This window comes from Gadus chalcogrammus, chromosome 23, assembly GCF_026213295.1.
Source record: "Gadus chalcogrammus isolate NIFS_2021 chromosome 23, NIFS_Gcha_1.0, whole genome shotgun sequence".
Lineage (NCBI taxonomy): Eukaryota > Metazoa > Chordata > Actinopteri > Gadiformes > Gadidae > Gadus > Gadus chalcogrammus.
The window spans coordinates 69,888-81,974 of NC_079434.1; the positions used below are offsets into that span (position 1 = coordinate 69,888).

The window sequence follows — 12,087 nt, forward strand, 5'->3', positions numbered from 1 at the left end:
CCGGACGTGCCAAGCCGCGACCGAACCGGCTTGGCAGTGTAAAAGGGCCTAGTGATTCCTCCACCACTGAAGCAATATTTAACACAAGTCGCTACAGAAGATAAGTCGCAAAGTCGGCTTCGTCACATTCCAACTCAGACGGCTCACTGCGCTGCACCACAGGAAGCACACAGAAGACCTTCTACATTTGTCACACATTGAAGCTCTTTCCAACACACTTACGTGGCCTCAGGGTCGTATTCTGCCCAGATCTTCTTGAACTCATCCAGGTGTTGGGGTCCAAGAATCGACCAATCACGTGTCAAGTAATCAAAGTTGTCCATAATAACAGCCACAAATAGGTTGATGATCTTTACAGAGGAAATTCAACAAATATAAGCTGCATTCAGTTCTATACATGCCTTCATGACACACAGATGTATCTCTGCACTATCAACACATGAATGTTATGTGTGTTCTGTGCTTGTTTGAATTTATTTACCAGGAAAGCACATAGCATGTAGAAACTCATGAAATATATGATGGCAAAGTTGGCTCCGCAGGTGTTCTCCTCCCCCGGTAGGTAGTCTGACTTGGGGTCGCACCTCTTCCCATACATGCAGGCCAACATGACCTCGTGCCAGGCCTCCCCAGTGGCACACCTGCAAAGAGACAGGGGTCATGGATGTTGTAATGCTGAAAAACACAATGTGAGATTTATTATTTGTATACTTTGTTGAATAGATGGCTTGAAATAAGATAACATGGGAATAAAGTTTTGTTTTAGTAATAAGAACAAACTGAGGCTTTTTAATGATAACTGTGCTATATGACAATAGTTTTAGTTATTTTATTACGTTTAGTCCTCTCCTTGGTATCCCCTTGTCTTCTGCCCCATCCTTTGTATGTCTTCATACACCAGTGTATTGTATTCATCGTACTCATCGTTTGTTCATGGTTTGTCTTGAAGAATATAGTGAAGACCTTTTAGATTTAACTTTTACAGTTGAGTCAGTGTCTGCATTTGGGTATAGTAATGAAGTGTATATTGTAGTTTGACAGTATGGACAGATATTATTTTCAATGAATGGAAACGTAAAAAGAGATGCCTAATCATTACATTGTGGAGATTGAAATAGTTGGAAAACGGATGCTTATACATTTCCAGAAGAATTAAAGACATTTCTAAAGTCCTCCATAGCTTGAAGTGATTTAGTGTGCAACAAACATCTTGTCTTGATCTCCGCACTTGGGTCCTGGTCCCATTCAACCTGCTTACCTTAATTCATGGAACCCAATACAGGGTGAAACCTGGACTGGGTTTGTTTCCTACCCTGAGTTGTAGCTTCATGCGTAGCCACATTAAAGAGATCCATCGCAGCGGTTAGCACTTTGTGGCTGAGCCACTTTTTGCAGGATTATCTTAATAAATAAATACATGTGGTGTTACCTTATAAGACGTTTAATAACAAACAATAATAGTCCACCTACCTAAACAGTAGTAGCACAGCTTGTGGGAATGTCTGGAAGTTGTTATTCCTGTTGATATATGTGCCATCTACCAAGGCAATTTTCCCAAATATCTATTCAAATTGAGATAAAGCAGTATAATCAGACGGAATTAGAGCTTTCTTCTGTCTTTGTGTACATGTTTGGGTGTGTCTCTCCAATGTACATATACCTGCATTCCAACCACAGCGTAGATGAAGAACAGCATCAGAATGAGCAAGGCTACGTAGGGCAATGCCTGAAACACAGCCAGTGAAACGCATAGTTAGCAACAATAATAATATATATTAAAAAATAAGCTACAAAGCACGTTAAGCGATTCCAAGTGGGTTTCCTACCTGGAAAGACTTGATGAATGTCCACAGCAGGTTCCGTATGCCCTCAGAGCGATTGAGCAACTTAACGAGACGCATGACGCGGAACAGTCTGAAGAAAGTGATGGACACACTCATGTTCTCCTTGGACTTGACAGAAGGAAAGAGCCCAATCATATCAATGAATACAGAGTCCAAAAACAACTTTTCTCTCTGTATTCAATGGAAAGATTGTCATGATAAAACAAAACTTACTGCAATTGCCTGCATTGGATCCACTTCCTACAAAATATATACATTTTACAATAATACATTTTGATAGCACATTTAGAATATGTATTATGTATGTTACATTGTTGTGACCTATAATCCTTCAAAAATCGGCATTACATAATGGATAAAATATGCTATCTTCAGTAGCTTGTTAAACATTAAAACTTGGTAGTATTATAAGTATGCTACCCCATTACCATACAGCCATGGAGGCAGTAAAGCCCTCCCGAAGAAGCTAGCGCGGCCTGGGGAGAGGAAAACAAACAGAAGTACGGTTATCGGCACAAGGCTGTGGGGATGGCTGGAGGTGGAGGTGTATATCACTGCCTCTAAAACATCTTGATTTCTGTGTACACAAAAGTGAGGGTAGACATATATGACCCCCCCAACACAGACTAGTGATCAGCCAGCCAAGTTTAGCCTACGACACTAAATCAAATACTTTAGATGACCTTAGATAACCATTCTGTCTCCAAAACGCCCGGGCATGCTCCACATTCACAGCTTATATGGCCCGCTCAGCCCTGGGATACAGTGAGAGAGGCTGATTTTACATAATATACTAGGGCCACCGAATAGTTCTAGGGCAACAGAATACTGCCTGGGGAATAACCTCAGAACACTGAGATTACATTTGGAGTCCTTGGAATTGAGCAAACTTCAGGAACAGACAGTTTAGACCGTGTTGGTATTACTGATAATCCGCCTGAGCTCCATGTCTTATTGTGTCTTAGAATACCTCAAACCTTTGGTCATACCTCTCGATCGCCCACATCAGAGCTATCAATATCTTATCTTATTATAATAAACGGAGTGTTATTTGTTGTCGATATATAATGTACTTCTTGGAATAATATTATATATAGCCTACAATCCTACAAAGCCTTACATGACACCAGTGTTGCTCATAACCTTTACCACCGAACTTCATGTATTGATTGAAATAATGAAATGATCCTCACATCAACCTCACTGAGGGTCACGTCCACCACGCTGCCAATCACGATCACAAAGTCAAAGACGTTCCAAGGGTCTCCAAAATAACCCTGTTAGAATACGCGGGAGGAAGAAAGAATGTACTACTAAAAAGTCTTTCTGCTGTTGATGTTTTAATTTAGTCTATGATTGTGTGACTGACCTTGGCTTTGAAGGCCATTAGTTTAAGGATCATTTCCACGGTAAAGAGAACAGTGAAAATCACATTCAGCATGTCTGACAGATGGGTCACATGTTCCGACTGGTTACAATGCTGGGATTCAAGGAAAATAAATAGAATGATTGGTTCCGTTCATCAGCAATGCATCAAACAAAGGGCTCAAAAGTAATGAGTGATTTAAAATGAAGCTAATCATGATGATACAAAAATGTCCATAAACACATTTCAATAAAGTAACATTTAGTAAAGAGTCTGAGCAGTTTATTTAGATGACCACGTCCCAGTCAGGGTTAAGCTCATCAGTATAACGCCACGGTGTGTGGTGCATTTCATATACAACGTATCACAAGCGTCGGTCGTTATCCACCCCCTCCAAATCAAATAGATATATACCGGTGTATATATATATATTATATATTTTACTTTTGCCTCACCATAGCTTATTCAGGATCATATTAGCTCAGTTTTCTTATCAAATTACCTTAGGCTAAATCCTCCTCAAGCTACTCCTTTTGTGATACTGCAGTTAAGGTAGACTTTAATAAAACATTTTTGGTTTCAGAATCTGGCAGAAACTACTCAATAATTGACATTAGAAGACGTAAAATACAGAGTGATAGAACAAAAGATGGCCTACCTGTGTTCCCAGGCACATGGTGTTGAGCATAATCAGGAGGAACATGAGGTACTCAAAGTAGCAGGAGGTGACGATGTACCAGACCTGGTACTGGTAAGGGTTCTTGGGAATGTAGCATCGCAGCGGGCGCGCCTTCAGCGCGTACTGCACACACTGGCGCTGGAGGAAGAAGAGCCAGGTGTTCACCATCATGTGTTTCGTTCAGGCAGTTTAGACGTCTCAGGCCAACAAAGCATTGTAACTTTTATTGCATTCCAGCCAGGTACTTTTATCATGTGATTATTGTACTTCAAAGTGTTTGCACACTGCCCCAATGAACACTACACCCAACTTCAGAATGTTAGCCAACTCAGATTGACTTCGCAATAAGAAACTTCATCCGACAACAACAACAACAGGTATGGAATACCAGCCCGATGTTGTGTGCCAGCAACAATGTTTAAAAGTAGGGCCATAAATAAATAACATTATTTGAACTTGAATATGGGCTAGGGTGTACGGATAGAGTAGTAGAAGAGAAGTCTTTACCGCCCTGAGTGGCCATTCGGATGGCAGACAGTAGTAGACTTATATCATGTGACAAAAACACATTAACTGTCCCCAGAAAAAGTTTGATATGCAACTGATATTACATCACAGACTCTTATGGGCGTAGAATAGGATCTAGAAATATCCCGACAATGATACGTTTGGATTCTTAACCTTTTGTTCACCCTTGACAACTAGTTTAACTAATATAAAGGATCCAAATTACGTTAACATCAGTCTCAAAGACAATATTGTCCACAAAGCACAGCCATCCTTAAGCTCCAGTACAAAGAAGTCAAAAGGGATTTTAAAATTGTATTTGCCGTGCAGGAAAACAGAATACTACATCTTTGTTATGAACCCAGGGGCCGTATTCACAAAGGATTTTAGGGCTAAAAGTAGGTCCTAACTGGCGAATTTAAGAGCAACTCCTAAAAATAATCGGCGTGTCACTCATAAATGTAGGACTCCTAACTTTTTTCACTAAGACCAAATCACAAAGTATTTTAGGCCTAAAAGTAGCACCTAAGTCTAGGAGACCTTAAAAGTCCTCAAGAGCAGCGGTCCCAAACCACCGGGCCGCAGACCGGTATCGGGCCGCGGGACATTCCTAACCGGGCTGTAGGTTAGTAGGCTACGACATGAATTGAAAAAAAAAAAATATATATATATATATATATATATTTTTAAAAATTCATGCAAAATGCATGCACACTTAATAAACTCAATTTACTTCGCAATACTGTCACTCTTTTACATCCCATAAGTATATATGCAGTTGTTAGATTGCATATAACATGTTTGCATTTTTGGCAAGGTCTTAACTTCTTTTCTCAGGCATAACTGTCTGTCTGTCCCGTCCTCAACACGTATTGGCTTCAGCGGCTGCGCGCGCAGCCTAAGCTCACTTCACTTGTTCAGTTCAACAGTAGTGTCACACTATGAGCTCAGCTCAACCTGACACTCCAGGGGAGAATGACAAAGCATTTAAAGCCAAGCTTGATTTGTTGGGACGACGAGTGGACAGGGGAGTATTCGATATGTTCCAGACATTAGTGGGGATTTGGGGAGAGACTGAGGCAGGGCCCATTCTCTCGCAGCTGGTGCGCGATCACCTTGTTGCGCTTTCAAATTAATTCGAACGTTACTTCCCATCCTCCAAAGATCCACGCGAACGAATGATTGGATCCGCAACCTATTTGTCAATGTCCAGAATCACTTGTCAGTGCAGGAGGAAGATCGAATGATCGAAATAGCTAATGATGTTGGTGGTCTTAAAAGTGTGTTTGAGCAAACCTCCCTGGCGGGTTTTTGGATCAAAACCAAAGCAGAGTATCCCGAGATATCCGTAAAAGCACTGAAAACGTTGCTTCCTTTCCCACCACGTACCTATGCGAGGCCAGGTTTTCGGCAATGACTGCAACTAAAACAAAATTGCACGCTAAGGGTGTCACTGTCTTCCATCACCCACAGATGGAACCTTCTTGTTGCAGGGAAACAAGCACAGGGCTCCCACTAATTAAAATGAATTGTAGCCTATTCTGTGGCCTCACAAACGCGTGTTAAGTTCCCTTACTGACATTTTGTGTTGTGCATGTTTACACTTGATAGATGTTACTTCAAGTTTGTTTCAATATATTTATGTTCATAGTTGTTAATTTTTCACTTGTTCAAGTTCACATTCTTTTTTAAGAGTTTGTTACCTTCACTGTTCATAAATAACTGGAACTAGTTATTTTAAATGAATGCATGCACAACACTATATGAAAATATCAACAAATTGGCAACCTCTGGTGGGCCCGCCCCGCCGGTCCGTGAACATTTTTTGGAGATTCAAACCGGTCCTTGGTGCTGAAAAGGTTGGGGACCCCTGGTCAAGAGGACTCCTAACTCAGTAAGACCTATTCACAAAGAATCGTAAAATGGCCGTGAGACTAAATGTTTTGGAGACAATGGAAGACTGTGAGTTAATGAAGAGATATAGGCTAAATCGTGAGGGTATTAAACTTGTTGTGGAGTTAGTGTGGGATGCAATAACATCCCCGACCAACAGGAATAATCAGATTAGTCCCGAAATAAAATGTTTGGCAACACTACGTTATTTAGCAACAGGGAAAATGCAACTTTGGGATGCCGACGATTTAGGAATATCGCAACCATCAGTCAGCCGTGCCATAAACCAAACTATCAACGGGGTCACTAGACCGCATATCATCCAACAGTTTATCCAGTTTCCTTTGGACATTCAACAATTACACAGGATCAAAGCCAACTTCATGGCAATTGCAGGTATGCCCGGTGTGGTTGGTGCTATTGACGGGACGCACATAAAAATAATTGCGCCATCAAAAGATGAGGAAGTGTTCGTCAATAGGAAGAAAGTGCATTCCATCAACACGCAGGTTGTTTTTGATGCAAATTTTAACATAGCCTACTGGATGTTGGTGCAAAGTGGCCTGGAGCTACCTATGATTCGCGCATTTTAATGGAGAGCGGTCTGAGGCAGCTTTTTGTGAGGCACCATGTACCAGTTGGGTGTCACTTGCTGGGTGACAGTGGCTATCCCTGCAAGACGTGGCTCTTGACTCCCTACCTCGATCCACAACCGGGAGCACAGTTAAAGTATAACATGTAAGTGATTACGCAGATTACGCGGAAACCCTTCCTTTTACAGTCCCCTAATTACTAGGTATTTACCCGGTACATACATGGTAAATCATAGTGTATTACTGGGTATTTACCACTGGTAATAAGAAGGTAAATACAGAGGTAGTTACCCGGCAAATACATGGTAAATCATAGTGTATTACTGGGTAATTACCACTGGTAATAAGAAGGTAAATACAGAGGAATTATCCAGTAAATTACAGTGTATTACTGTGTAATTACCACTGGTAATAAGAAGGTAAATACAGAGGAATTACAGCTGAAGTACTAAGTAAAACCTCCACTATTACCCATCACCTCAACCAAGTAGCGTGTAGTTGTAACTGTTTTAGGTTGGTAATAACTCCGATATTGTGTACTTCCTAGGAAATTAGGCAACCAATTCTTAGAAACACTTATTATCCATGGTTTATGTTCTTAACAGCCGAAGTTCAATGATGTACTATCTAGAAATTAGCATAGTACTTTCCAATAAAATACTTTTTCTTAGTTATTATTCGTCGCTACACCCATTTAGAAAGGGTTTATTCGATTTACCACTATGGAATTACTTACCTGGTAACAACCTCTGCAGGAACAGTTTTCCTCTAGTGTTATGGTACATCTTCTTAAATACTGGGTACAAAGCCGTTTGTTTCCATGGTATTACCAGGTTCTTACCATATAATTTATAATAGATACATATATCCATGCAGTCAACACAAACTCGTACCATGTACGTTCTGCGACGTTACCAAGTAAAACACACCAATTTACCCAGTAATTAAGCTGAAACTGTACTGTAAAAGGAAGCCTCGTTTGTTTCCATGGTATTACCAGGTTCTTACCATATAATTTGTAATACATTATTCCCTTTTCCATGCAGTCAACACAAACTTGTACCATGTACGTTCTGTGACGTTACCAAGTAAAACACGACAATTTACCCAGTAATTAAGCTGAAACTGTACTGTAAAAGGAAGCCTCGTTTGTTTCCATGGTATTACCAGGTTCTTACCACATAATGTGTAATACATTATTCCCTTTTCCATGCAGTCAACACAAACTTGTACCATGTACGTTCTGCGACGTTACCAAGTAAAACACGACAATTTACCCAGTAATTAGGCTGAAACTGTACTGTAAAAGGAAGCCTCGTTTGTTTCCATAGTATTACCAGGTTCTTACCATATAATTTGTGATACATTATTCCCTTTTCCATGCAGTCAACACAAACTTGTACCATGTACGTTCTGCGACGTTACCAAGTAAAACACGACAATTTACCCAGTAATTAAGCTGAAACTGTACTGTAAAAGGAAGCCTTGTTTGTTTCCATGGTATTACCAGGTTCTTACCATATAATTTGTAATACATTATTCCCTTTTCCATGCAGTCAACACAAACTTGTACCATGTACGTTCTGCGACGTTACCAAGTAAAACACGACAATTTACCCAGTAAGTAAGCTGAAACTGTACTGTAAAAGGAAGCCTTGTTTGTTTCCATGGTATTACCAGGCTCTTACCATATAAGTTGTAACTGGTTATTCCCTTTTCCATGCAATCAACACAAACCATATATGTTCTGCAACATCGTTCACCAGTAGTTAAGCACTTTAATTGTTGTTATAAAACCCCAAACCACTGTTGATGAAAGACATATTAAAATTAAACAAAATCAAAGGCTTATCTTTCAAACATGCATATCTCACAAACAGGCACTGAACACTGAAGAAATCGGACAAAAAAAAGAGCCGTCCACATCAACTCAATTTAAATGTTACTGATGGTGTTTTCATAAAACACATGACAGTGTTATGGCAAGTGACCACAAGGAAGACTGCCTCAACCTCTACAATTTGAATAAGTGGTGAATGCCATGCAGCAATATGCCTATGGGAGCATCTTTGTGGTCATTCGCAAACCAATGAGTCCACTCGATGAATGAGAGATGACTCTTTAGTGTCTTCTCTGTGAGGTATCCCTGCAGTCTCCACATCTGGGATTTGAAGGCTGACCAAGACCTGACCAGGTACCTCCAAATCTCCCCTTCAAGAATCAGAAGACAAGAAAATAAACATTAGGACTGTCAATTAATGAACATTTCTGGAACATGTAGAACTCAAAGATTATTTTGTTTATCAGTTAAGAAAGGATGCTGGTCCTCTGGCCATTGTGTCATATTGAAAAGAGAAAAAGGCATAGCCATAAATACAGTTAATAGGACGGGAGGGGACAGGCAGTTAGCCCTTTAGCATCGAGCTAGCGGAGCTTCTGTCATTCAAATAACTCGGACATGTTGTTTAAAACCTATAACACCCAATTTATTAAAATATCCGGATTTAATCGGGCTCTCTCCCATAAGTACAGTAAATAGGACGGGAAGAGACAGGCTCTGTTAGCCCCGGTTAGCGCGATGCTAAAGAGCAGCTCTACCGGAGCATGCCACCTCAACAGGTGCAAGTTAGCCTCCGGTTTGATATTCGCCGGATATTCGGTTTACCACCCAATCGGATTCATCGACATAAGCTCAATACATTACGGGCTTAGTATGTTGAGGACGGTTTAGGACACCGTATCGCGAAAAATCACAAACACATGTTGTCGCCATCGATTTCTGTGCAACAACGTCATTTACGTTCTCTGGCTGCTACCTGTTTTAGGGACCGTCAACAAGTTACACTCACTGACTGGTGGCAGAGACGTTACCATGGAATTGTTTCTGGAAATAAATCATATAAAATAACATAAAAATCATTAAAAAATACATTTTGTCACCTGATTGTAGTAGTAGTTGCCAATGGTGGGCTGCTACTTACTGCAGGTAACTTTGCTAATATATTGCATTATTGTTAAACGGGATGCAATTAATAATTTCAAATATAGTTTGGTCGATTTTTGTCGAATATTAAACTATTAACTGCTTTATGATTAACTATATTGCAATATATTTGCGTGATTAATTTCCTGAAACAATTCCATGGTAACGTCTCTGCCAACAGTCGGTGAGTGTAATTTGTTGACGGTCCCTAAAACAGGTAGCAGCCAGAACGTAAATGACGTTGTTGCACAGACATTGATGGCGACATGTGTTTGTGATTTTTTGCGATACGGTGTCCTAAACCATCCTCAACATTGTAAGCCCGTAATGTATTGCACTTATGTTGATGAATCCGATTGGGTGGTCAACCGAATATCCGGCAGATATCAAACCGGAGGCTAACTTGCACCTGTTGAGGTGGCATGCTCCGGTAGAGCTGCTCTTTAGCATCGTGCTAACCGGGGCTAAGAGAGCCTGTCTCTTTCCGTCCTATTAACTGTACTTATGGGAGAGAGCCCGATTAAATCCGGATATTTTAATAAATTGGGTGTTACAGGTTTTAAACAACATGTCCGAGTTATTTGAATGACAGAAGCTCCGCTAGCTCGATGCTAAAGGGCTAACCGGAGCTAACAACCTGTCCCCTCCCGTCCTATTAACTGTATTTATGGCTATGCCTTTTTCTCTTTTCAATATGACCAAACACAATGGCCAGAGGACCAGCATCCTTTCTTAACTGATAAACAAAATAATCTTTGAGTTCTACATGTTCTAGAAATGTTCATTAATTGACAGTCCTAATGTTTATTTTCTTGTCTTCTGATTCTTGAAGGGGAGATTTGGAGGTACCTGGTCAGGTCTTGGTCAGCCTTCAAATCCCAGATGTGGAGACTGCAGGGATACCTCACAGAGAAGACACTAAAGAGTCATCTCTCATTCATCGAGTGGACTCATTGGTTTGCGAATGACCACAAAGATGCTCCCATAGGCAGATTGCTGCATGGCATTCACCACTTATTCAAATTGTAGAGGTTGAAGCAGTCTTCCTTGTGGTCACTTGCCATAACACTGTCATGTGTTTTATGAAAACACCATCAGTAACATTTAAATTTAGTTCATGTGGACGGCTCTTTTTTTTGTCCTATTTCTTCAGTGTTCAGTGCCTGCTTGTGAGATATGCATTGTTTGAAAGATAAGCCTTTGATTTTGTTTAATTTTAATATGTCTTTCATCAACAGTGGTTTGGGGTTTTATAACAACAATTAAAGTGCTTAACTACTGGTGAACGATGTTGCAGAACATATATGGTTTGTGTTGATTGCATGGAAAAGGGAATAACCAGTTACAACTTATATGGTAAGAGCCTGGTAATACCATGGAAACAAACGAGGCTTCCTTTTACAGTACAGTTTCAGCTTACTTACTGGGTAAATTGTCGTGTTTTACTTGGTAACGTCGCAGAACGTACATGGTACAAGTTTGTGTTGACTGCATGGAAAAGGGAATAATGTATTACAAATTATATGGTAAGAACCTGGTAATACCATGGAAACAAACGAGGCTTCCTTTTACGGTACAGTTTCAGCTTAATTACTGGGTAAATTGTCGTGTTTTACTTGGTAACGTCGCAGAACGTACATGGTACAAGTTTGTGTTGACTGCATGAAAAAGGGAATAATGTATTACAAATTATATGGTAAGAACCTGGTAATACCATGGAAACAAACGAGGCTTCCTTTTACAGTACAGTTTCAGCTTAATTACTGGGTAAATTGTCGTGTTTTACTTGGTAACGTCGCAGAACGTACATGGTACAAGTTTGTGTTGACTGCATGGAAAAGGGAATAATGTATTACAAATTATGTGGTAAGAACCTGGTAATACCATGGAAACAAACGAGGCTTCCTTTTACAGTACGGTTTCAGCTTAATTACTGGGTAAATTGTCGTGTTTTACTTGGTAACGTCGCAGAACGTACATGGTACAAGTTTGTGTTGACTGCATGGAAAAGGGAATAATGTATTACAAATTATATGGTAAGAACCTGGTAATACCATGGAAACAAACAAGGCTTCCTTTTACAGTACAGTTTCAGCTTAATTACTGGGTAAATTGTCGTGTTTTACTTGGTAACGTTGCAGAACGTACATGGTACAAGTTTGTGTTGACTGCATGGATAATGGAATGTATCTATTATAAATTATATGGTAAGAACCTGGTAA

General features: G+C 40.1%; 1 protein-coding gene across 1 annotated transcript in view; it reads right to left on the reverse strand.

The window, feature by feature from the left end:
• Positions 1 to 12,087, reverse strand: part of LOC130376781 (dihydropyridine-sensitive L-type skeletal muscle calcium channel subunit alpha-1-like) — a 73,103-nt gene that overhangs the window by 24,812 nt on the left and 36,204 nt on the right. Inside the window, exons 20-29 of the mRNA XM_056583652.1 lie at positions 3,869 to 4,027; positions 3,214 to 3,324; positions 3,038 to 3,121; positions 2,273 to 2,320; positions 2,058 to 2,084; positions 1,827 to 1,952; positions 1,661 to 1,726; positions 1,471 to 1,562; positions 482 to 641; positions 223 to 350 (exon numbers count right to left, since the gene is read on the reverse strand). Of these exons, the coding sequence (XP_056439627.1) occupies positions 223 to 350; positions 482 to 641; positions 1,471 to 1,562; positions 1,661 to 1,726; positions 1,827 to 1,952; positions 2,058 to 2,084; positions 2,273 to 2,320; positions 3,038 to 3,121; positions 3,214 to 3,324; positions 3,869 to 4,027 (1,001 nt within the window). The remainder of the gene's footprint in view (positions 1 to 222; positions 351 to 481; positions 642 to 1,470; positions 1,563 to 1,660; positions 1,727 to 1,826; positions 1,953 to 2,057; positions 2,085 to 2,272; positions 2,321 to 3,037; positions 3,122 to 3,213; positions 3,325 to 3,868; positions 4,028 to 12,087) is intronic.